The 27313-nt window shown below is 40.9% G+C and overlaps 1 protein-coding gene across 5 annotated transcripts in view; it reads left to right on the top strand.

The window, feature by feature from the left end:
• Nucleotides 1-27313, top strand: part of GTF2I (general transcription factor IIi) — a 263654-nt gene that overhangs the window by 119625 nt on the left and 116716 nt on the right. For all 5 annotated transcript variants that reach the window (XM_030186158.1, XM_030186159.1, XM_030186155.1 and 2 more), the window contains exon 16: nucleotides 11158-11216. In XM_030186158.1, the coding sequence (XP_030042018.1) occupies nucleotides 11158-11216 (59 nt within the window). The remainder of the gene's footprint in view (nucleotides 1-11157; nucleotides 11217-27313) is intronic.

Here is a 27313-nt window from a genome sequence, read left to right as displayed (position 1 = left end):
CATATGTTGTCAACCTGATCAGTATGTTTTTAGTGATCTATTAGTTTCACACGTATTAGTATAATATTTAACAGCATTAAAATTTTTTATGTATTGTTTTATTTAATTTTGTTTAATGTATGGTTGGTGTGCTTTGGGGTATCTTCTTCTTTTTGTATATAACTGATTTTTCTGGATAGTGCTGCCCTTTCACAGATAAGGTTGTTTCTCTTTGAGTCCTCGTTTTTTGCATGTGTTTGTTCTTAGTGTTTCGCCTATTTTCTATAGGTTGATTCAAACGGAGATTGTTGAGTCGCAGAAAGGGAAAGATTTGTTGCTGAAAGATGGATATCGTTATCGGAAGGCACGGACCAATGTTGATGGGAGTATGTCATGGCGTTGTCTAACAACATTCTGTAATGGACGTCTTAAAGTAAGAGACCAAAGGGCAACAACTATTACTGAACATAACCATGCTCCTGATGTTTCTAAGAATGAAGCAGTTCGTAGTGTGGCTGAGATAAGGAGACGTGCTGAACAAGGAATGGAAAAGCCAAGGCAGATAATACAACAGTGTACCAATGAAATTTCTCTGGAGTCGGCTGTTCATCTTCCTGCATATGTAGCTTCACAGCGGGCCATAGAGCGTAAACGTAAGCATTCTCATCATCCTTATTACAATCCTCAGACTGTTGCTGAGATTGATATCCCTATTGAACTTCGACTGACATCCAGAAATTCTAACTTTCTGCTATGGGATTCAGGTGTTGGTGATGACAATCGAATATTGATGTTTGGAACAAGCGAAAATCTACACCTTCTCGAGGAAAACCCTCACTGGTTCATTGACGGGACGTTTAAAGTCGCCCCAGAACTATTTTTCCAAGTTTTTTCAGTTCATGCTTTAATTGACAAAACTGCAAAGCCATTAATTTATGTTCTGCTGAGGGAGAAAAAGGAAGAAACCTACACGCGTGTGTTTCAAAAGCTTTTGGAGTTAAATCCTAATTTGAACCCCGTTAGTGTGCTATCTGACTTTGAGAAAGCAAGTCAGAATGCAGTTTCAAAAGTGTTTCCAGCCTCTCCTTTAAGTGCATGTTTATTTCATTTAGGGCAGTGTCTTTGGAGGAAGGTGCAGGATAGTGGTTTATCAGATGCTTACAGAGACAATGAAGTTATCCGGATTAATATAAAGATGCTGCTTGCATTGAGTTTCCTACCGATAGACGATGTCCCAGTGGCATTTCAGAACATCATTGAGACTTGTCCTCCTGAGATAACTCCAGTAATTGATTACTGGGAGGACACTTTCATCGGGCAGCAGCAGCAGCAAAACTGCAGAGCAGAGCCTCGCTATGCTATTGCAACTTGGAACGTACGCAACCGCTTGTTGGATGGTTTACCTCGTACGAACAACTCTGTGGAAGCATGGCACCGATCATTTCAGCAAACCATCAAGTGTCACCATCCTTCTATATTTAAACTTGTCGATCTTTTTAAGAAGGAACAAGATCGCACTGAAAGAGAACTGTCTCGTTATCGTGCAGGCGTTCGACAGCCAGAGTCTTCTAAGTCCAAGTATATACAACTTGAGAAACGTTTGCAGGCACTTGTTGCAATGTACAACGCTGATGATATTATTACCTTCCTTAAAAGTGTGGCTCATAATCTGTCTATTTAGAGATTGTTATAGTTTAGCATGAATTAAACTATATATAGAGTATAAAATGAATGAATTATGATGGTAGATGGTATTTGCTTATGCCATTCAATAAAGTTTTCACTATACGTCTTATTTTTGTGAAGAGCTTTTTTGTCAAGGGCTATTTTGTCTGGGCTATTATGTTGGGTTGCCTCCTAGGACTCATCTACTTTCTGCTTTCTCCATGGGTATTTTTATATAAATATTTCCTCAAGGTTTTGAATATTCCTGGTGTTTCTGTTGACATTTCCAGTCGAGTTATCTCTCAAAAACTGCTTAGTGAGGCAAAGGGTGGGCTGGATGTGACACCACAGGGTACTCTTGATTTGTCTGCCTTTTTAGAATTGTTTTCGATGATATACCTACTAGGGCCACCCTTATTGTTTTATTTCTTAGTGAATTAGATAAAAATAAGTTAATGAAGTCATATTTTCAAAGAAAGGATATTTCCTCTGTGGCCAGAAACTTTACATCTTTCCCAATATGTTTAAGATCAAAAAATCTAAACAGAGTTTATTGATATTAAATTTAGAGTTTTGGCTCTGGGTCCTACTTTTTCCTGTAAATTCTTGATCTCCTATCAAAAGAGAAGGCATGCGTTTAAAAAAACAATTATTGCCCTATTCAATTAGAAGATGTCCTTAAAGATGAAAATGTTTAATAAGAAATACTTAAGCTGGAAGAATGCCCTCTATGGCTAATGAGTACATCTGATATATAAAATTTTGTGAGTCTCTTTAAGATTTTGTTGCTTTTTTTATTTCTTTATATATAGCTCTTTACCCTTTTTTTCTCTCTCAGATGTTGGATGGTCTTTCGTATAAGTCAATCTTTTGTTTTCCTGTATAATTACTTGTAATTATTTGAAATGTTTCAATAAATAAATAACAAGCAAACTAAACAAATTAGAGAATGCCTAATCATGGGAATTTGTTGCCAGAAGATATGGTCAAGGCATCTTTAATGGCTGAGTTTATAAGGGATTTAGACAAATTCCTGGAGGAAAAGTCCGTAAAAAATTGTTAGCCATTTAGGCTTGGAAAAAAAATCACAGTTTATCCTTGAGAGTGAGTAGCAAGAAGTGGATCTGTTTTTCTGCTCAATATTCATGACCTGGATTGGCTACTGTTGGAGACAGGTTGCTGGTTTTGATGGACCTTTTATGGTATATGTACTTATGTTCTGGTGGCAGCCAGCCACCTCCATCAGAAAAGTGTGTGAGCTGTAGGTGTACCTGCCATACACAAATCTTTCAATACTATTGGGTTTCTTTTCACCTATCTAAAATTTCTCCGAAAGGTAATTGTTTCTCAAATACAGCACCCTTCTTCACATTTTTTATAGTGAATGATGTTGGAGGATGAGGTCATACATCATTCACTATAAAAAGTGTGAAGAAGGGTTCTATATTGGAGAAACAAGCCAGATGTGACACGGCTCAATTTACACAGACACAATATTAAACACTCCAGTGCCAACCAGGATGCCACCTTTGTGGGACAGCACTTTACAAAACCAGAACATTGCGTCAATGATCTTATGGTAAGAACACTAAAAGGACATTTTAAGACAATCTAGGAACGTAAGACCTTTGAAGTCACAATGATATATTTTGACACCCACCAGACAGGGCTTAAAGATCTGGACTTTCCATCCCACTATAAACCATAAAATTCTACAGCCTTGTCATTCTCTTATATGCCATAGATCGCTGTCTCTCATCCATCCAACTCTCCCAGTTTCTCACCTAATCTACCCCTCCCTTTTCCTGTGAGGCTGTCATTGGAATGCCTCTGTGTTTCACTTTATATTCTGATGTTTGTCAACATTTGCTTATTTCTGATCTGAAGGTTACCTTCAAAAACTAATCAAAAGATGTATTAAGTTAGTCCAATAAAAAAGGTATCATCTTATTTTCTCTGTTTTGATTTATTTCTATTTATTACCAACAATAGAATAAAATTAAAACATATCAAATGATATTAAAATGGTACAATATAGTTCCTATACCTCAAAGTAATAATATTAATAAAATTAGCTCTTTTTAGTATCTAAGGATTCTCATGTAAAAACTGGACAAAGCACCAGCCGCCTGATATTTAAAACTATTTAACAGGTCAGGAACGGTTCCTGGCCTGTTAAGTAGACTAAAGCTAGCTAAGCACTAATATTCAGTGCAAGATAGCAGGCTATCTTGACTGAGTATTACCGCTTATTGGCTAGCCTGGTCACCAGCTATGTTGCGCAACATAGCTGGTTAACTGACTGACTGGCTAAGTTTAGCGGCCAGATAGACCTATGTAAATAGCAGGTCTATCTTTGACCGCTATAACCTAGCCAGTCAGCTGATGAACATTGGCTTAACCGGTTATGTCTTAGCATCCAAATAAAACCCGAAAATTTAACGCCAGTTGCCAGATACGGCCTAGCATTGAATTTCTGGGTCCACCGCCAACCGTAGGAGTTAGCTGGGCTCCCTCCCGCGGTCTCAGTATCGGCCCCCATGTTTTTAATTTCTTCTTAAACATCATATAATTGGTTTCTAATCTTGGGGAGTGGCCAACATGGCAACTAGGCGGGATGCTTGTGTTGAAGCTCCTTGATTTCTGCTCCTTGCTTATTCTTATATTTACCTTGAATGCCTAAGCACAAGGAGAAACTTTGAGGCCTCTTTCCCTGACTAGAGTTACCATATATGCCCTGCACCTGTTTCAGCCCTGCTGTGCCCTGTCCCATCACACCCTACCCCATCCTGCCCCCTGTCACCTTGACCCCCCCCCCCCCCAAAAGAAAGATTCCCTCTCTGTAGATCCCCTCCCCAATTTTCCTCCACCCACATGATTCCATTCACTACCCCCTCCCCTCCCCTCCTTTACCTTACTGTAGTGTCTTGGTGGTCTAGTGATCTCGTCGGGGCAGGAAAGAGCCCCCTCTTTTGCATGGCGCTTCTGCAGACTGTCTTGCTCCTGGTGCTGATTCAGAATGGCTGCCGAGAGTTCAAGGAGTGAGCTTACAAGTCAAACATACAGCATCTTTTAGTGATGAGAGAGAGAATCCAGATGAGGAGTCCAGGTTCATCAAGACTAGCTGAAACTAGTAGTAACACTGTTTCCACTTCAAGATTTTCATAGCTAGATTGGCTGAGAAGGCCTCGGGGACCAGTTTCACAGAAAGAAAACAGAAAACCCTGTCTCCTTCATTTTTTGTACACAGCTTGGCTATGTTGCAGTGTCACAAGTCTGGAGTGCTTTGCAGTAGAATCCATGTTGGTTTGATTCTCACATCATAGATTACAAAAAGCTTTGGTCAGGTCGTCGCCCTACAAGCCAGACTGTTAAATAGAAAATCACCAACCATAATGCTGTAGGTCACTTCCCCCACTAATTATATACACACACACTGTCCTCATCCTTCAAGTCATCCCTCCTTCAATACTTTCTCTCCTCCTTAAGTTGCCCCTCCCCCTTCAACACACTCTCCTCCCCCAACGTATCTCTCTTCAACATTGTCTGTCTCTGCTCCTTCTTCCCTTCCATGCTCGTCCCCTTATCTACCCCAATTTTTTGTTTTGTCACCCCCTACACCTCATACTCTCTTACCCAGTCTCCTCTAGGTCATCTTTTGTAGGATTTTTATGTAAAGTTATTTTGTATATTCTAAGTACCCCTAATCTGGTTACTCTACATCCTCTTCCTCACCTCCCTCTTTTACCGCCCGACTACCTCCATGTGGCTCTTGTGGTAATTTCATTTCTATCCCGCATCCGAAAAATATTTTTTATTTTCAGGCGTGCGTAGCGGACGCGCACCAAGTGGCATTTGGCACGCATAGCTAATTACCGCCTGGTTACCTCGCGAGTCTTTACCGCTGGGTCAATGACTGGTGGTAAGGTCTCAGACCCAAAATGGATTTGCGAGAATTTTCATTTTGACGCACGTCCATTTTTGGCAAAAAAATGTTTTTGTAAAAAAAGGCCTTTTTTACAGACGCACTAAAAAATGGATCGGCGCTCGCCCAAAACACTACCACAAGCCATTTTTCAGCGCACCTTTATAAAAGGACCCCTTAGCCCCTTGTTCTGCCAGTAAGTCCTTTCCCCGACTTTTCTTCCTAAGCTGTCTGTCCTGTCTCTATCATTATTGCACATGCTTCAAATGCAACCACCTTCTTGTGCCATATGGCTCTAACAGAGGCAACCAGTGTAGAGCTTGGAAATCCTGTGTTATTCTCAAAAGTCCTCCAAGAGCAGTACAGTATTTCAGCATTACACTGACTGCATTCTGGAAGGTCTGTGCAACTGGCTCAAGGTAAATTCAGTGCCCTGGGGAAATTCTGCACAAATTCTGCAATGTACAATTGTGTGGAATTTTCCTTTGATCATCTGAGGGTGATAGTGAATTCACCATATAGTTTCCAAGTTGATGAAAGGATTATGGTACACGAGACCCCTAATCAAGAAACTGCCAGTTTCCTGGTATCTCAGTAGTGTCCTATCTCTGCCGATGAATGTGCCTTTTCAACCCAGAGAGTCTAAAGAATTGAAATTCTTGACACTGAAAGTTCTTTTCTTGATTGTGGTCAATTAAGCTAAGCAATCAAGGGAATGTCAAGCACTGGTTTCCTATTCACCTTTACTTGTTATGTCCAAAGAACCATCCTGTTTTGGAAAAGCCATTAATTTTTGCCTAGGTTTCCATATTAAGGAAAGGGAATGGGACTTATATACTGCCTTTCTGAGGTTTTTCCAACTACATTCAAAGCAGTTTACATATTATATACAGGTACTTATTTGTACCTGGGCCAATGGAGGGTTAAGTGACTTGCCCAGAGTCACAAGGAGCTGCAGTGGGAATCGAACCCAGTTCCCCAGGATCAGAGTCCACTGCACTAACCACTAGGCTACTCCTAGTCCATAGCCCTTTCTACTTTTTTCTGAAGTCTCATTCTCCCCAAAGTGCACACTGTGGACTGTAAAAGGGTACTAGCCTATTTTACGAAAAGGATGCAATAGTAACATCAGTTTATACATTTTCTTTGACACCAATAAATTTGAATGTGCAGTGACTGAAGAGCCTTACCAAACTGGATAATGGACTGTATATCCCACTGTTAACTACTACTACTTATCATTTCTATAGTGCTACTAGACGTACGCAGCGCTGTACACTTGTTCATGAAGAGACAGTCACTGCCCAACAGAGCTTACAATCTAATTAGGACAGACAAACAGGACAAACAACAGATAAGGGAATATTAAAGTGAGGATGATAAAATAAGGGTTCTGAACAAGTGAATAAGGGTTAGGAGTTAAAAGCAGCATCAAAAAGGTGGGTTTTTAGCTTAGATTTGAAGATGGCCATAGATGGAGCTTGATGTACCGGCTCAGGAAGTCTATTCCAGGCATATGGTGCAGCAAGATAAAAGGAACGGAGTCTGGAGTTAGCGGTGGAGGAGAAGGGTGCAGATAAGAGAGATTTACCCAGTGAACAGAGTTCCTGGGGAGGAGTGTAGGGAGAGATGAGAGTGGAGAGGTACTGAGGAGCTGCAGAGTGAATGCACTTATAAGTCAATAAGAGGAGTTTGAACTGTATGCGGAAACGGATAGGGAGCCAGTGAAGTGACTTGAGGAGAGGGCTAATATGAGCATAATGACACTGGTGGGAATATTAGTTGTGCAACAGAATTTTGAACAGATTGAAGAGGAGAGAGATGGCTAAGTGGGAGACCTGTGAGAAGCAAGTTGCAATAGTCTAAGTGAGAGGTGATGAGTGTGGATGAGGGTTCTGGTATTGTGCTCAGAAAGGAAAGGGTGAATTTTGCTGATATAGAGAAAGAAACGACAGGTTTTAGCAGTCTGCTGAATATGTGCAGAGAAGGAGAGGGAGGAGTCGAAGATGACCCCAAGTTTACGAGCTGATGAGACAGGAAGGATGAGAGTGTTATCCACAGAAATAGAGAATGGGGGAAGAGGAGAGGTTGGTTTAGGGGGAAAGATAAGAAGCTCAGTCTTGGTCATGTTTAGTTTCAGATGGCGGTGAGACATCCAGGCAGCAATGTCAGACAGGCAGGCTGATACTTTGGCCTGGATTTCGGCTGGGATTTCTGGTGTGGAGAGGTAGATATGGGAGTCATCAGCATAAAGATGATACTGAAAACCATGGGATGAGATCAGAGTACCAAGGGAAGAAGTATAGATGGAGAAAAGAAGAGGTCCCAGGACAGATCCCTGAGGTACACCAACTGACAGTGGGATAGAAGTAGAGGAGAATCCATTAGAGTATACACTAAAGGTACGCTGTGAGAGATAAGAAGGAAGCCAGGAAAGAACAGAGCCCTGTTAAAATCTCACAGATACTGCCCAATGGTATGATGAAAGCTGATGAAGTCAGAGTCATGGCAACTTTGGTTGCCCGCCTTCATTCTCTGTTCAAGAAATATGTAGGACAATGGCATTTAAAAAACTTCCTGTGCAAATCCTACAGTGTCAAGATGCAACCCGCAGACTACAAGGGTGGAGGCAAAGTGTACTTTTCTCTTAACAGTGCTTACCTCCCATTAGCCTTTGAGGCTTTCCTTAAACTTAGATTTAAATGGGGGGGGGGGGGGGGGGTGGAGAGAGAGAAAAATTGTCATCCTACTTTGGGGGGGGGGGGGGGCTGCAATCTGAACACTGATAGGGATTCTTGCGTGGCTGATTAATCCTGTCTGTTGTTAGGTAAGCACCTTTGCTTTCTCTGTAACGGGTATGCCATAGACGGCAGCAGAAATCTGAAACGCATACATACCTTCTCACCATTTCGAGGAGTTCATTCCTAAGCTCTGAAATGGACTGAGTGAACTTTTAAGTTAGCAATTGCATGGAATCTCCTGCTCATGATAAAAAAAACAGAACCTTCCTGGTTTTTCTGAAATCTGAGAGAGGATGTGCTCCATGTTGATAATGTCAGATGACATTACCTGCTTTTTGTGTCTTAACAGGCTGTTTTCAGAGAACGCCTTACAAGCGAGCAGTTTTGCCTTCTGCATGGGCAGCAGGACAAGTCAGCCTAAGCAACGTGATATAAAATGATCCTCCTTGTGTGTAATATAGAGATACGAATTAGTTTCCATGTGTTTCAGTTTTTAGTGTGTTCATTGGTTCAATTTACTAAGCTTGTTGTATAAATGTTTAGTTTGAATCCCATGGAAGCTTTAATTTGTTTGCAGCACTTAAAGAATAGAATGAGCTTGCAAGTATTTGACCAGGCAGACACTTAAATATGAAATACATATTTCATACTTAAAAAAACAAACAAATAATAGAGGTACAATCCAACAAAAAGCACAGAGATATGAAAGAAACATAGTAACATAGTAAATGACGGCAGAAAAAGACCTGCATGGTCCATCCAGTCTGCCCAACAAGACAAACTCATATGTGCTACTTTTTGTGTATACCCTACTTTGATTTGTACCTGTCCTCTTCAGGGCACTGACCGTATAAGTCTGCCCAGCACTGTCCTCACCTCCCAACCACCAGCCCCGCCTCCCACCACTGGCTCTGGCACAGACCGTATAAGTCTACCCAGCACTATCCTCGCCTCCCACCACCGGCTGGCTCTGCCACCCAATCTCGGCTAAGCTCCTTAGGATCCATTCCTTCTGAACAGGATTCATTTATGTTTATCCCACGCGTGTTTGAATTCTGTTACCGTTTTCATTTCCACCACCTCCCGCGGGAGGGCATTCCAAGTTGGATAAAACACACAGTCCAGCACAGTATGGTAAAGGTCGCTTTTATTCAAATGAGCCCAATATGACCGAGTTTCGACTTCAGTCTACATCAGGGCATAAATAGGTGTCCCATTGCCTTATTCAGCTTATCTCCAAGAAGTAAAATCATGTCTGACAGATGTGTTCCATTAATAATCCACTTTTCATCAAGTAGATTATTATTGAACACATCTGGCAAACATAATTTTAGTACTTGGAGATAAATTGAATAAGGCAACGGGACAACAGTTTATGCCCCTGATGCAGGCCGAAGCCAAAACTGTTTATGTCCCTGACACAGGTGCAAGAAAAAAACGTGGCCATATAAAAGTGACCTTTACCATACTGTACTGGACTGTGTGTTTTATCCAACTTTTTTTCATATTTCTAAGATATGTATCTTGTATCCTTAAAAAAGTTGTAGCATTTTAAATATTCTTTAAGCTTTGTCTGAAATATGTGTTAAACACCTTGGTGCAGCCATATTTGGAGCAATGTCAGAGAGCGTTGAACACGCATTATAGGATATAGGGGGGAAGGTATCAACGAAGGCTACTGTTAAGATATGTTGTTTTGCTGTTAGTAACTATCAGGCTTATTTTCGAACGTGATCGCCGGCCATCTTCCGACATAAATCGGGAGATGGCCGGCAATTTCGCAAAAGCGGTGAAATCGGTATAATCGAAAGCCGCGTTTTTGACATCATCGCTACTTTCCCGTTGCCACACCAGCAAAAGTGCAAGGGGGCATGTCGGCGGTGAAGCAAAGGCGGGACATGGGCGTGGCTACCAGATGGCCGGCTTTCGAATGGGGGATGACCTCCCCATACTCCCCCAGTGGTCACCAACTCCCTCCCACACTAAAAAATAAAAATAAAACACTTTTTTGCCAGCCTGTATGCCAGCCTCAAATGTCATACCCAGCTCCCCGGAGCAGTTTTTAATGGGTGCAGTGCACTTCAGGCAGGCAGACCCAGGTCCATCCCCCCCTACCTGTTACACTTGTGGTACTAAGTGTTGAACCCTACAAACCCCCCCCCCCAAAACCCACTGTACCCACATGTAGGTGCCCCCCTTCGCCCATAAGGGCTATGGTAATGGTGTAGAGTTGTGGGGAGTGGGTTTTGGGGGGGCTCAGCACCCAAGGTAAGGGAGCTATGGACCTGGGAGCTATTTATATATATATTTTTTAATTTTTAGAAGTACCTCCTAGGGTGCCCGGTTGGTGTCCTAGCATGTCAGGGGGACCAGTGCACTACAAATGCTGGCTCCTCCCACGACCAAATGCCTTGGATTTCGCCGGGTTTGAGATGGCTGGCATTTTTTTCCATTATCGCTGAAAAACAAAACCGGCCATCTCAAACCCAGCAAACTCTGGCATTTGGCCAGCCTAAACCGTATTATCGAAAAAAAAAAAGATGGCCGGCCATCTTTTTCGAAAATATGGTTCCGGCCAGCTGTTGGGCCGCCGCCAAAATAGATCGCCGGCGACCTATTTCACCGGCGATGTTCGATTATGCCCCTCTGTCTTATTGCATAAATTAGCATAAGTTAGTGGTAAAATAGTATGTCTTAATCATAGCCCACGTTGATAACTAAACGCCATAGTCTGTCTGTAGTGTTTTGAGTTAATTAGTGACACTGTAAAATAGCTCTTACCAGAGAAGTTTAGGAGAGTTGATTGTTGCATACTGAAGTGAGACTTTTTCTCAAAATATGTTTTAGACAGGAACTTTTGAATTCTACACGAGAAGATACACAGCTGGATAAAGCGGGTACGGGAGGTAAGGTTTTACATATTTTGTTCTGCATAACAGTGGAATGTTGGGTTGCTTTTTCTATTCCATAAATGGCAGTAGCTTTAATTTCTTATTGGTGCAAACTGTACAACAATCCAAAAACACATCATTATGCTGCTGTTTGAGCTTTTAAACTGTACTAAATGTAGATAAGATGATAATGTAAAACAAACTTGGAAAAAGGTGACTGCACAAGCATGCATTTCAGATGTAGAAATTCAAGCACCAGATACCAGTTTGGAGGACAAGAATTTTCAGTTATGAAACAGGAAAAAGAGCTGGGAGTTATCATCTTTGAGAACTTCAGAGTAGCCAGTTAGTGTGACAGATCAGTTGGGTGCATGAGGGAAAATATCATCAGTAGGAAGAAGAAAGCAATATTACCTGTCCAGGAGTCTTTGGTTAGATCCTACCTTAAGTGCTGTATTGTGTTCTAGAGACCTACTTGTAAATAAATAAATAATAAGGTAGAGTTATTTAAAAAAAATAAGCTACCAAAATTATTCAGTGATAATACTCTAAACCAGGGGTGGGCAACCATGGTCCTCAAGGGCCACAATTCAGTTGGATTTTAAGATTTCTACAATAAATATGCATGAGATCTATTTGTATACGATGGAATTAATACGTGCTGTCATGCATATTCATTGTAGAAATCTTGAAAATCCAGCTGGATTGTTGCCATCGAGGACTGTAGTTGCCCATCCCTGCTCCAAACCATACATACCTAAGGAAAAATATAATCCCCAGAAGAAAAGGAGATATGATGCACACGTGCAGATATCTAGCAGGCTTCAGTAAGCTACTAGAAGGTAGCATTTTCATACAATAAGGTGCTCAAGGGAAAAGGGTCGACATTGAATGCTGAAGGGTGGGAGACTTAAATGAGAAATAATTATTCATTGAGATATCTGGAGCACCTTATGTGGAGATGTTAGGTCCACAGCATTGACAGAATCCAAGCATGCTTTGGATAGGCACAAGTGAAAGTCAGTGGGTAGCAGAAAAGATGGGGAAATTGTATTGGTAGGATCTGTGACCCACAGCTGAAAGCACAAGTGGCAGACTGGATGTATCAGGTCATAATGCTAACTTCTTCTGTTTCTAAAAATAGAAATGCTATAATTTTGTGTATTTGATAAAAATGTCTTAGATTGGTCATTCACAAAGGATATGGCTGATTGATGGTATAAATCCTGTAAAGATTGCTATGTTTTGGTGAGATCATATAAGAAGACTCTGGCCATTTTCTTAATTTTAAAATAGGCAGATTATAATAATTTCAACCTTGCACCTGGAAATTCTTTTGAGCCTCATGTAAATGTTATGAAAGAGACTAAAAATTTCTATGCAAGCACTTATTTAACATTTATATATGAGCTTCTGGTATCTAAACTGCTTTAGGTAGGTACTTTTCAAATATGAATGTAAGGCATTTATCCTTAAATTAAGGTTACGTAGTGGGCCAAATAGCTTCCTGATAGATAATGACTTAGCAGTGTTGAATGGAGACGTTTCACAATTTTTTAATTGAGATGAAAAGTTCATCCAGTCTCCCCAACAAGATGAACTCATTTTACATGGTATGTGATACTTTATATGTATACCCGAATTTGATTTGTCCCTGCCTTTCATGTGTTGGAATACGTTCTCCTTTTATTAGACTGAGACCTTATATACTGCAAAAACAACTTTCAGAATACATCTTAAACTGTGAAAAGTAATTGGGTATATCTCCATGGACAAGTATGAACAGATAGCAGCATTCGGCAACAGCTGTTTCTAAATGTTCCCTCAAGTTTTTCTCCTTTGATCTTCTAAAATCCTTTGTTTTTCTTTTAAATTCTTTTGATTTGTTAGAATTCTCTTTTTATTTTAAACTACTATGGTCACGAAAAACACTTCAGGTTTCTAAAAGTACTCAGCCTATATTGAATAAACCAGAGCAGTGTTCATTCAATCAAGCAACCGTATTATACAATAACAAATTCTTCTAGGAAAGAATGCATGCAGCAGAGCTTGGACACCTTTTAACATTGACGACAGGATGTTACATGTGCTTATCTGCTGATAGAGCACACAGCCAGAATTTTGGAGATTCTGAAGCAGGACCATAGAACAATGGTACTCCTTAGTCCAAGCTGGTTTCCACTACTACTTCAGCTGTCTACGGCCAAACTTGTTCAGTTTAGCCATCAATCACCACCAATCTCTCCTACACCCAATCACTTCATTGCTAACACTGACAACCGGGATGGTGTGAACACCATATGGAGTACTCGTGATGTGAGAGATCAATCTGTGAAGGTTTCCTATATTCCAAAATAGACAAGTCACAGTTTTGTATATAGAGAAGGGGTTATCAGTCTTACTTGGGCAGTGCCCTGTTTATTTGATGGCTTATATCACTTATTGAATGCAGTTGTAAAGACGGATAAATTCACCTCGGTACTCTACTAACCTACTGTGGGAGGTAGAAAAGCTAGTTTAAGTTATCCATTGGTTGTTGGTTTTAGGAAGGGCGTATTACATTTTAAGCTGTTGCAAACATATTGTGAGACCGTGTGGCCCTCACCACAGAACTGGTACATGCAGGGGTGTGCTGGTAAATTTTTAACAACGGGCTCTCTCTCCGGACATAGCCAGCCCTGAAATTTGGGGGGAGGGGGGAATACATGCCTCTCTCCCCTCCCTTGTGCAGCCATGCTAGGCATACCTTTGCCGAGCCCCACCAGCCAATAAATGGACTGCCACAATTCTCTGTTGCTTGTTTCTGGCTCTGAGCAGCATGATGGAACCTTCTTGCGCTTGCATGAAAAGTCCCAGCCTGATGCTCAGAGTCAGAAACAAGGGGCAGGGAACAGCAGCAGTCTATTTACTTGGCTGGTGGGGTCAGCATCACTGCCAGCAAAGTAAAAGAGAACTCAGGAGGTGGCCCAAACCTACATTTTGGGAGTCAGTTGTAAGAATAGCCATGGAGAGGCCTACCTTAACAACCGGCTCCCAAAATTCTTAAAAACTTAACAAACAGCTCTCGCGAGCCCGTGAGAGCCCGCTCCAGCACACCACTGGGTACATGAACCAATTAGACCAATAGTATCAATAAAGCACTTAACTATGAAAACATAAGAATTGCCATGGTCAGACCAAAGGTTCTTCTAGCTCAGTATCGTGTTTTTCTAACAGTGGCCAAACCAGGCTACAACATAATTCCCCAAAGTAGCAAGATTCCATGCTACTCCCCCCCCCCCCCCCCCCACCAAAAAAAAAAAAAGAAAATACATATAGGAATCAGCAGTAGATTTCACCAGGTCTACTTTAATAACTGTTTATAAACTTTGTCTCCAGGAATTTGTCCAAAACCTTTTTTTATACTCATCTACACTAGCTGCTTTTACCATATCCTCTGACAATAAGCTCCGGAGCTTAATTATGTTTTGAGTTAAAAACAATGTTTTTTTCCTATTCGTTTTGAAACTATTACTATGTAACTTCATGGCGTAGCCCCTAGTCTTTCTACTTTTTGAAAGAATAAACGATTGATTTGCATTTACCTGTTCCATTTCACTTGAGGATGTTATGTCATAACCCCCCCCCCCCCCCCCCCCGCTGTCTCTTCTCCAAGCTGAAGAGTCCTAGCCTTTTCTCATGAGTCATTGTAACCCTTTGATCATTTTGGTCACCCTTCTCTGTGCCTTTTCTACTTCAGCTAGTTTTTGTTTGTTTGTTTTGGGGGGGGGGGAGGGGGGTGGAGATGGAGTGACTAGAATTGCACATAGTACTCAAGATGTGGTTGCACCATGGAGCAGTGGAGGCATTATGATAATTAGATCTTGTTACAGGGTGGTGACTGCTAATATGGAACTAAGAATCAATGATTTGGGTTATTCTTCCCAATGTGCATCACTTTGTACTTGTCTGTATTAAATTTCATCTGCTGTTTGGATGCCCAGTCTTTCATAAGGTCCCCCTGCAATTTGGACTGTGAGAAAAAATTAATAATAAATTTGTGTCATCTAAAAGTTTGATTACCTCACTTGTCATGTCCATTTTCCATATTATTTATAAATAGGTTGAAAAGCACCAGTTCCAGTACAGAACCCTGCAGCACTAGCCTAATGGTTAGCACAGCTCCTTGTGTCTCTAGGCAAGTCACTTAACCTTCCATTGCCCCAGGTACAAAATGAGAACCTGTATATAATATGTAAACCATTTGATTGCAACCACATAAAGGCGGTATATCAAATCCCATCCCCTTTCCCCTTCCTTCATTGAGAGAATTGTCCATTAACCTTACTCTCTGCTTTCTATCCTTTAACCAGTTCCCATTCCAGAACAGAACATTGCCTTTTGTCTCATGGCTTTTTAATTTCCTCAGGAATCTCCAATGAGACCCTAAATCATCTAGCTCCTCTTGATCTACATGTTAGAAACATAGAAAAATGTAGTCAGATAAAGACCATATGGCCTATCCAGTCTGCCCATCCATTCCATTTGCTATCCCTGTTGCTCCATTAGAGATCTTAGGTATGTTTATTAATGATGTAAAAAAAATGTAGCAGATTGATGAGGCAAGACTTCCTATGGCTAAATCCATTTTGACTCTTTCCTATTTAAACTATGTTTGTCTGTCTATTCAGTAATTTTATTCTTGGTAATAGTTTGTCATCAAGTTCACCAGTCTATAGTGTCCAGAATTTATTTATTTGTTACATTTATACCCCACATTTTCCCACCTGTTTGCAGGCTGAATGTGGCTTACAAAGTATCGTAATGGCGATTGCCATTACGGTTGATAACAAATACAAGGTTGTGTTATGGTCACAGGTAGAAGTGTTTCAGGCGTCATGGGGTCGAGGATAATAAATTGTCCAGTACGATCATAGATTATCTTGTGTTGCTAGGTGTGGGGATTTATGTTGGATCGGTGGGATAAGCTTTTTTGAAGAGGTGGGTTTTCAGTGATTTCCTGAAGTTTAGGTGGTCATATATTGTTTTCACTGCGTACGGAAGTCCATTCCATAGTTGTGCGCTCATGTAGTAGAAGCTAGATGCGTGAGTCACCCCTGCATCCCTTTTTAAAAATTGGCATTACATTGGCCAGTTTCCAGACTTCAGGTACTGTGAGTCGTAATGATAGGTTGAAGATTACAGCTTCATTTTTTAGTTCTTTCATTGTATACACCCTGGAGTAATCTCGTCCTGATGATGTTCTACTCCTTAGCTTATTGATTTGGCTTCTTACATCTCCTAGTTTCTCGGAGATTTATTTGTTTCTCCTTATCACCTCCTTAAATACCATTTCTGGCAGGGTAACTGTCTTATAGGACCTGAATCCACCAGCATTCTTAGTGTTACATGTTTATGGGTTTGCGGACCCCTGAGGCAGGCTAACACACTGAAACACAGCCGTGTCAGGTCTTAGATTGGCAGAATCTTTGACTACTTTAAAGGTCCTAGAAACTTTTAACTTTCAAAGTCCTTGTATTCTCTACCACACTGTTTTGCTGCTATCCACACATCTGTGAGGTGTTTGGATCGTCTCTTCCTTTTGTTCTTTCTCTTTGTAACTTCTTACATCCACCTCTGTAAAGACAGAAGCCAAGAATTCATTTAGTCTCTCTTCTATAGCCATGCCCTCCCTGAGTGATCATTTTACTCTATGATAATTAACAATCCAACTGACTTCCGTACAGGGTTTCTACTTCCCAATGTTCTTGAAAATGTGTTTACCTCTGTTGCAAGATTTTTTTCAAATCTTTGTAGCTTTCCTTAGTGCTTTTACTGTTTCCTGTTTTCTTCATTTGGATCCCTTTTCCATTTTTTTTAAATGTTCTTTTGGCTCCACTAACTTTTTTCACCTTACCTTTTAGCCATGCAGGCTGTTGTTCAATCTTTGTTCCGTCTTATGTGGTATACATCTAATCTGGGCTTCTAAGATGGTATTTTTAAACAACATCCATCCCTGATTTAAATTTTTAACTTTTGTTTAAACCAGTTCCCTCATTTTATCATAGCTGTCCTTTCAAAAATTAAATGCTGACATGGTAGATTCTTTAGTGTCTTCCCTCTTCTTATTATTTCACATTTGATAGCCTTTTTATTATTTAAGATTTGGTTTTCTTATGCTCTGTGTTGCAAAGTGGCCCCAATACTATTATCTCTCCTACCAAATCCTGCATTCTACTAGGGACTAGATCTAAAATAGCACCCCTTCTTGTCAGTTACTGAACCAGCTGCTCCATGAAACAGATGTTTGTTAGATTCTTGAGATACTTCCTTTCTCTGGTACAGTTATCTCATCTAGGAACTTTCCCTCCCTAACATTTCCTGATGTGACATTTATCTAGTTAATAGCAGTATAATTGAAATTGCCCATTATTATAGTGTCGCCAAATTTGTTAGCTATCCTAATTTCTGCTTACATTTCATCGTCTGTTCTGGCCAGGTGGACAATAATATAGCCCCACCAATATTCTTTTTCCCTTCATACGTGGAATTGCTGTCTATAAGGATTCCACATTGCAATCTGATTCCTGCTGAATTTTTATCCTATTTGATCCAATTCCCTCTTTAATATATAGTGCCACTCTTCCTCCAATTTAATCCACCCTATCATTGTAATATAATGTGTCCTGGTATCTCAGTCTTCCATTGGTTATCTTCTATTACATCTCTGAGATGCCTAATATACCTCTTCATTTCTTTTCTTTTCTTATTTTTCTTATTTTTTAGGCTTCTAGCATTTGTATAGAGACATTTCAAAGTGTGTTTTGTTTGCATCTACAATCTATCAGTTAACAGGGATAACTTGAAATATTTACTTTGTTTGATCTTCCCTTAAATTCACCTGGCTTATTGTGCCTTTGTTTCAACTTCTCTATTAGAATGCCATACGTTCCCCCATTTTAATAGTATTCTGCAGAGATACCTCACTCTGAGCCATGCGCCCCTGAGTGACTCTGTTTTTCCCTGGGTCCTAGTTTAAAAGCTGCTCTATCTCCTTTTTTAAAACTTTAGTACTAGCAGCCTTGTTTCACCTCCATTAAGGTGAAGCCCATCTTTTTGGAATAGGCTCCCCCTTCCCCAGAATGTTGTTTAGTTTGCTACAAATCTAAATCCCTTTTCACTGCATCATTGTCTCATCCATACATTGCATCTTTGGAGCTCATGCTGCCTCTGAGGTCAGGGAATATTTCTGAGAAAGCTACCCTGGAAGTTCTGGATTTCAACTTTCTACCTAAGAGTCTAAATTTGGCTTCCAAAACCTTCCTCCCATATTTTCTTAAGTAGTTGGTAACCATATGTACTACACCTCAGCTCTGTCTAAAATTTTATCTAGGTGATGCATGAGGTACAGCACCTTTGCGTCAGGCAGGTAAGTGACCAAGTGATCATCATACCCACCACTCACCCAGCAACCTACATGCCATCCTAAACATTCCTCTCTGTATCTCCTCCAAATCTGCTACTTTAGCCTCAAGAGATTGGATTCTGTTCTCTGAGAACTAGGAGCCCTTTGCACCAAGTGCACACATGCAATCTCTCACCATCTGGGAGATAATCATACATGCAGCAGTCTGTGCTACAAAAGACTGGATAGTACCCTTTTCTGGCTGTTGCATCTTAATATTGGTGAATTGCTTAGGTATTTAAACTTTCTAAGGGAGCAGGGATACCTAAACTAACATAGGAGCCATTTTTACTGAAGAGCATGAAATTTTAAGCTTAATGCATTTTAATGCAAGAACTTAACACACAGCAAACCCAAAACCAATTCTGCATTATGAGTAGGGCGTTCCCACTATTTTTTATTGGAGGTCATGTGTTACTGTTTCCGTTAGTGCGTGGTACCTGATGAAAATTCAAGAAAACAGGAGGAACCTCCACGGAAAACCAAAGCAAAACAGCAAAAGTAGAGGCTGACAAATGTGCAAACCAATAGGGAGAGAATATCAAGAAGCAGTTTAGTCAGAATATTCATATCAAGGACCCGACACGGTCCGTGTTTCGGCGCCAAAGCGCCTGCCTCAGGGGTCACAAACAACTCTCTCTGAGAAGAAGCTGATTGGCTTGAATAAATCCTTTATGTATATACGTGGTTATAAAAACAAGTTAATCCACAGAGAGAACAAAGAAAGCAACACTTTGTGACACAATCAGCTTCTTCTCAGAGAGAGTTGTTAGTGAGCCCTGAGGCAGGTGCTTTGGCACCGAAACACGGACCGTGTCAGGTCCTTGATATGAATATTCTGAATAAACTGCTTCTTGATATTATCTCCCTATTGGTTTGCACATTTGTCAGCCTCTACTTTTGCTGTTTTACCTGCTGAGAATTAACATGAAACCAATTACCCCCTCCTATTTAGGAGGCAGTAAGTGTTCCCGCATTAACTCTCCATTGGTGAAATGCACTAGTTGGCTAACATTTCTACATCCATTCTCCACTCTTGCCATACTCCTTGACAGAAAAAGTATGAATAATTCAGTAACACACGGTTGAAAACAGGCAAACTACTGCAGAAATCCCTTAATGCAGTCTCACAGTAGCCTGTTTATGGGTGTTAACTGTGCATTAAACGCTTAATGCACTTTAGTAAAAGGGCCCCATAATGCCTTATGATGATTTGTTATATTTTATGCTTCTAATCCATTTCCTTCTCATTGAACTACAAATAAGTTGTGTTAAGTTTCCCTTTTGTCCACTTAATTTGGATAATTGTGTATAAATGAAGAGATGTGCCTGGAGTGAGAAAGAAGACTAAACAAGGGTAACACAATTTAGAGCTGATAAGTTATCTAATACCTTATGTTTGACTGCTCTAAGGCTCTGACAGTTAAATCTAAACCACTACAAAATTTAGAACTGCTGAGAATTTTAGACAATTTTAAGAAGCTAATAGTTTTGTTTTTAATGAAGTTAAAACAGATTTTAACAATAAACCTACAAATTTTCTTCTATCTCAAGCTTAAATCGCCAACTCTCCCAGCAAAGTAATAATTCACTTACCTGGAGAGGCTTCCTCTTCTCTCAGAGATCCATCAGAAAAGAAGGTACTTGGGATCTTTCCTATCTATGTCTTTGCTTCTAGTGGAAATGCTTCCAATGGCTCCTTTGATGATTAAACAGTAATTACCTTGTCCAAATGACCTTTGCAACTATCCTGCTTAGTTTTGAAGGAGAAGGGCGGCCATCTTCTGACACAAATCGGACATGGCCAGCCTTCTAATGCCTGCCAAATCGGTATAGTCGAAAGCCGATTTTGGCCGGCTTCAACTGCTTTCCATCGCAGGGCCGGCCAAAGTTCAATGGGGTGTGTCGGCAGTGTACCGAAGGCGGGAAGAGATGGCCGGCCTCGGCCGATAATGGAAAAAAGAAGGCCGGCCCTGACGAGCATTTGGCCGACTTGGTCCCTTTTTGTTCACAACCAAGCCTCGAAAAGGTGCCCGAACTGACCAGATGACCACCGGAGGGAATCTGGGATCACCTCCCCTTATTCCCCCAGTGGTCATCAACCCCCTCCCACCCCCCCAAAAAAATTAAAACACATTTTTTTGCCAGCCTCTATGCCAGCCTCAAATGTCATACCCAGCTCCATCACGGCACTATGCGGGTCCCTAGAGCAGTTTTCAGTGGGTACTGCAGTGCACTTCAGGCAGGCAGACCCAGGCCCATCCCCCCCCCCCCCCCCCACCTGTTACACTTGTGGTGGTAAATGTGAGCCCCATGTAGGTGCCCCCCGTTACCCTTTAAGGGCTATGGTAGTGTTGTACAGTTGTAGGTAGTGGGTTTTGGGGGGCTCAGCACCCAAGGTAAGGGAGCTATGCACCTGGGATCAATTTGTGAAGTCCACTGCAGTGCCCCCTAGGGTGTCCGGTTGGTGTCCTGGCATGTGAGGAGGACCAGTGCACTACAAATGCTGCCTCCTCCCACGACGAAATGGCTTGGATTTGGCCGGGTTTGAGATGGCAACCATTAGTTTCCATTATCGGCGAAAACCAATGGCGGCCATCTCTAACGCCGGCGATCTCTAAGGGCGGCCCAAATGTTGAGATTTGGCCGGCCCCGACTGTATTATCGAAACAAAAGATGGCCGGCCATCTTGTTTCCATAATACAGTCTGGTACGCCGCTTGATGGGGCCGTCATTAGAGATAGCCGCCCTTATAGATGGCCGCCCCCGTTCGATTATGCCCCTCTGTGCTACCTTCCTACCAAATACCTTTGTTAACACCTAATTCAGTTCAGTACCACAGTTATCTCATCTCTTTGTAAAAATAGAAAACTGCACTTTCTATTGAAAGCAGTTAAGCACTATAAAAATATAGTAAGGGAAGTAAATATTATACCTGATCATTTATTTTAGTACCTTATTTTTGACTCCTGTAGGACAGTAACAGCGTAAGCTAGAGCAACAGTAGTTAGAGCTGATAAACTATCCTATTACTTTATTTTTGACTGCTCTAGGGCTCTGACAATTAAATTTAAACCAGGAAAAGAATTTAGAGCTGCTAAGAATTTTTGATGATTTTAACAAGCAAATAACTGATGTATTTTTTTTTTCAAGAAATTAAAACAAATTTTAACAATAAACCTACAAATTCTCTTCTGTCCCAAGATTAAATCAACTAAATCTCCCAGCAAAGTAGAGGTCGCTTACCCACGCCCACAGAGACTTCCTCTTCTCTCAGAACGCTGTCAGAAAAGGTGGTTTTATGCATTGCAGTCACTTCAGGGGGAGGATTAGTGGACTCCAAGTACTAGTCACTATCCCTCTACACACAAGATTCTTCCCCAAAAGTATATTCTTTCATACACATCCAAAATTTTTGTCGAAGCTTATTTTGAAAAATTTTTTTTAATGAGGAAATTATTCTACCCACCTTCTTTACTGAACTGCATACGGGCAGAGGTTGCATAAACTAACTTGAACAAAAGCTTTACTTTCCGTTTGGACAGTAGAAAGAAAGTTAGAATGTTCTTATAACAGATTGTCTCCTGTGAACCAAGTAAACTGGGAAAGCCTGAGAATAAACATATGGGGGTTAATATTCAAAGCGATTTAACTATCCAGAAACGATTTCTGGCTAGTTAAATCACTTGTTCGGGGCTGATCCTCTTTTTCAGCAGCACTTAACTGGTTAATACCACTGAAATTATCTGGTTAGTGCCTAATGCAAAACCAGCTATTTTAAGGGTGTTCCAAGAGTGGAGTCAGCACTTGGCTTGTTAACTGCCAGTAGTCAGCACCTAACCAGCCAAGGTAACTGCATAAATACGACCACATAAAAGTCAGTCCTATCTTTATTCAGTTCATCATAGCTGGTTAGGTGCTGAGTATTGCACTTAACCGGCTATGGTTTCGCCGGCTCCGTAAACCCAGAAATTCAATGCCAGAATCCTGATGTGGGCTGACATTGAATTTCTGGGCATAAAGCCAGTGGTGGTTAGCAAAATGCTGAATGCCACGGCTAAATATCAGCCTCATGATAACTGAATCTCTGAAGCATATACTTTTGCTGTCAGAGAGCAGGGACGATGTTCATGTTCATCAGGTCAGAGCAATGGCTACCTCTACAGCTTATATTTTGTCAATTTCCTTTCAAGTAACTTGTAAGGTGGCAGCATGAGTGCACACATTTGCATCCCACCACTACCTAGAGGTAGACCCCTGTTGTGACGGTACTTTGATACGAGTAGTTCTCAAAAAATGCATTTTAAAATGTAGATGATTAAACTCCAAAAAGCACCAAGAGCCTTTCAAGGATGGGATAGTCAAAGAGTTCATGTTTTCGCATCAAGCACCTGCATCAGGGGGCAGTGAAATCAATGTATTTAAAATAATGAGCTATGAACCCTTATAATCAGCAGACCAAGGCTGATGAAAATTATTACATCGACAGAGAGCAAAAGTGTGTCATAGCACACTGGTGTCCTCAAATTGATGCACTTTTGCTCTATGTCGATGTGATCATTTTCATCAGCCTCGGTCTGCTGATTATATGGATTCACATCTCATTATTTTAAATACAGTGATTTCACTGACCTCTGATGCAGGCGCTTGATGCCGAAACACGGCTCGTGTCGGGTCTAATAAAGGACTCTTGACTATCCCATTCTTGAAAGGCCCTTGATGCATTTTTGTGTTCTTATTATTTGTACTTTGACCCTATCTTCTGCTGTTGCACGATGTTTAAACTCCTACACTCACCTAAAAGGTGAGAAAAAGCTGATGTCTTCCTACCCCATGACTGAGTGAACAGTACTCTACTGGTAGTTTGTATTCTGTGTAACAGCAAGGGTTCAGAGAAAGTCATTGCCTTGTTGGCTCATCAGGGACAATTTCACAGTTGTATGTCCATTTCACCAAGTGATCTTTACAGCAGGTAGGTCTCCTGAGCAGTGACATATTTCAGCATCAATCTGTTGGAACTTGGAGCCATAAAATTGGCACTCCCAATGTTCCAGTATGTCCTGCCCAACAGAGCAGTGCTCATTTTGTCAATCAGTCAGATATATGCTGTATAAGTTCAGCTGTCTGCCGCAGTCTCGCTTTATTCAAGCCATCACAGACACTAGTTCTTTAATTTTGGGGCACTGTCTTACACCATACCAATTTAGTGCTAGTTCTGACATCCTGAATGTTGTGATTGCCATAGTCTTCTCATTCAGATACTCTAACTCGGTATCCAACATACTTGGCTGTGAAAAAAACAATCAACTATGGATTCCTATGTCTCAAAATGGAAGAGTCAGTTTAGTGTGCAGAAGAGGATGTTACCTCCCTTCTTGTGTACAGTACTCTATTTAACTATTTCATGTATCAAATCCAGCCCTAAAGAGAAACAATACACATTCATCTTAGCACCTTATCAACCTACCATGACAGAGAAGGTTTTTTCCAGTCTTTCCTTGGTATACCTTTCTGTGAATTATCTGCTATATTGAAAACTGCCATTAAGGCCCTCTTTCGGATTTTGATGTGGGCCTCGTATGTTTCATGGAACCACTGTTTGAACCAGTAGACACAGTATAAAGTACAGAGTTACAAAGATAATTTTCCTAATTGTAGTCACGAGCAAGGAGGATTGATTAATTCTAAGCAGTAGTCATATATCCTCCATATGCGATATTTTTCCCAAAAAGAATAGTCTTGTGTGCACATGCAACATGTTTGACAAAAGTAATCCAAAATGTGCATTTGAAAACTGGGAAGTTTTCCTGGCCACCTTCTTTCATAAACCACACACACATGGGCAGTGGAGGTGCCTCTATACACACTAGTCTGATCTTGAAGGCCCTGAAAGGAAATGGCCCTGAGTACCTGAAGAATAGGACGATCCTTCACACACCACCAAGGACACTAAGGTCCTCTGAAGGACTATCACTAAGCACACCCTCTCCAAAAGACATTACACAATGTGATACCCGCAAGCGAGCCTTCTCCGGAGTAGCCCCCACACTCTGGAATGCACTTCCTGAAAGGCTCCGCTTAACACAAGGCTATCTCTATTTCAGGAAGCAGGTGAAAGCTTGGCTGTTCAACCAGGCCTTTAATGGAAGAAGTAACTAAAGTGTTAGTCTCACTCACACACACACACAAGGAGTTACTCGGGCTGCACATTCTGCAGCAGGACATGTTTATCCACTCCTACCCTAGCTGAGATAATATTTAACCATCTCTCTGACCTCATGTGCAATTTTATCTAAATCAGTCACCTACTTTTTAACTCTTCTTACTCTCTTACCTATCTATATGTTCCATCTTTGCTTTACCCTTCACTATCAATTATAATGTTCTGTTACATATTGTGTTGACATTGTAAGTAGTATACTATGCCATACTTTGAATATTTTAACTTCTGTAATTGCCTATTGCTCATGCTTGATCTATTCTTACTGTACACTGCCTTGAGTGAATTCCTTCAAAAAGGCAGTAAATAAATCCTAATAAATAGAATGTAGGAGATCTTTGCCTTCTGTTTGGGTAGTACAGCAATCATGCCAAGAGAAAGGTGGAGCTCATACAGAATACAAAACAACAGACTAGAGTGAGAAAAGCCATAGAAAAGTACAAAAACCAATTTATAACATGGCCATGCTTTGGCTACTGCCTGCGTCAGGGTCCATAAATAGACCATAAAATACATACAGAATTCAAAATATCTAAAGTTCATATAAAAAGAGTCTGACTAAATTCTTTATAAGAACTTTAGATGTTTTGAGGTTCTGTATGTATTTTATGGTCAATTTATGGACCCCTGAGGCAGATAGGAGCCAAAACATGCCATATTGGGTCATTTTAATTGGATATTTTTTTGTGGTTTTAAATGTTTTGTATTAAATTGGTTTGAGTATTTTTGTAGCTGTGGTTTGTTGCTTTGTTTTCGATAGAAAATCAGGATATCACACAACTTTTATCTTCAAATAGACCAAGAATCCCTTTGAAATGTCAGTAGCTAATTTGATCTCATTGCTACCTGCCATCAAAAATTAGTTCTTTCATTTCAAGCTCATATACATGTGTATCAGGCAGAGCTATGGCTGCTTCTATATCTTATCTAAGGTCTGCCTCTGTACAAGAAATTTGCAAAGCAGCCATGTGGAGTTCGATGTACATGTTTGCAACCTGATACTGCCTAGAAGCTGACTTCTGTCAGAATCATCGCCATAGACAGAACCATGTTTTGTTGGAGCCTAAGGTTTGTATGGGTGGGCATATACAAATATTAGCATAAAGTGAGGCAGAGAAGGGTTTGTCTTTCTCTTAACACACATTTTCTGCTCCATCTCTCTCTTCTATACACACACTCGTGCTCTCTCTCTCTCTCTCTCTAACTCATACATTCTCTCCTCCATGATCTCCTCACAGACACACATTAGCACTCTTGCTTATTCTCACATATACAGACTCTTAACTCTTGCTTGCTGACACAAATATGGTCATTCTCTTGCTCTATCTTACTGGCGCATATACATAACCATGATTCTCTTGCTCTTGCTAACACATACTGTAAAAACACCTTGGCAAACCTGTACACATTTCTACAGCTACTCATATGCTTACTGAGTATCCCTTTACATACTTGGACTAGACATCAAAAAGCATTCCAGCCAGCATCATGTGAAGTTTTTGCTTTTACATCTTGCTGTATTTATGGTTTGTTGGTACTTGCTATACTGCCATATCTAAGTTCCTCCCCTCAAAAAAAAAATACAGATGCACACTGGTTCCACAGCCTCCCTTAGAGCTCAGCTTGCACTGAAGCCTCATGGTAGAGGCACTTCCCTCAGCTTTTCTTGCTGCCCAAGAACCCTTTACACATGGGACTGGTCAGTAGAAATGGGCTCATCATAAGCCCAAATGGTGGGATGCTGGTTAAAAAAGAAAGTTCCATGGATCTTCTTCCAAGGGGTGGACATGAAGCAAAACTGAAGGGGCCTACATGATCAAGGTTCCCCTCATGCTTATGCTCCTTGTCAGGATACTAAATTTTACCAGCCAGTTCTCGGAAATCTGTTCAAAACATAGTTGATTAAACTCTTCCCGCAATCTATCAAATATGAGATTGTTGTGCAGGAACGGAATGGATGAGAACATCAAGACAACCCTTAATTTGGGCGTTCCCCACATGTGGGAGTGTTCATCCTGCTTGTCTGTGGAGAAAGTAAAGTTGCTTACTTCTGACTGGTGTTCTCTGTGGGCAGCAGAATAAACGGTCCTGCATCCTTTCCCACCTCCCCATAGAGCTTAATCACCTACAAGCTTTTAGTTTTGGGATAGACTGAGGGTACTATGCTGAGGGCTTCTGCTTGGCGCAGTGCCTCCTGCACATGCAACGCCATTTGAACTTTTCTAGCTAATGAACTGATATATTCCACATATGGTGCCGTGTGATGACGTCACCCACATGTTGGACTGTTAATCCTACTGTGCACGGAGAACACTAGTTACAGGTAAGCAGTAGGGGTGTGCATGCCAAAAAAATTTTGTTTCATTTTTGTTTCTTTTCTTTCATTTCTTTTCTTTCATTTCTATAATTTAAAAGTGTGCTTTTTTTCCTAAGGCATGCAGTTTTGTT

This window comes from Microcaecilia unicolor, chromosome 13 (assembly GCF_901765095.1).
Source record: "Microcaecilia unicolor chromosome 13, aMicUni1.1, whole genome shotgun sequence".
In the NCBI taxonomy this organism is placed as follows: Eukaryota; Metazoa; Chordata; class Amphibia; order Gymnophiona; family Siphonopidae; genus Microcaecilia; species Microcaecilia unicolor.
Note: the sequence above shows the minus strand (reverse complement) of the source record. Positions and strands in the feature narration are given on the sequence as shown.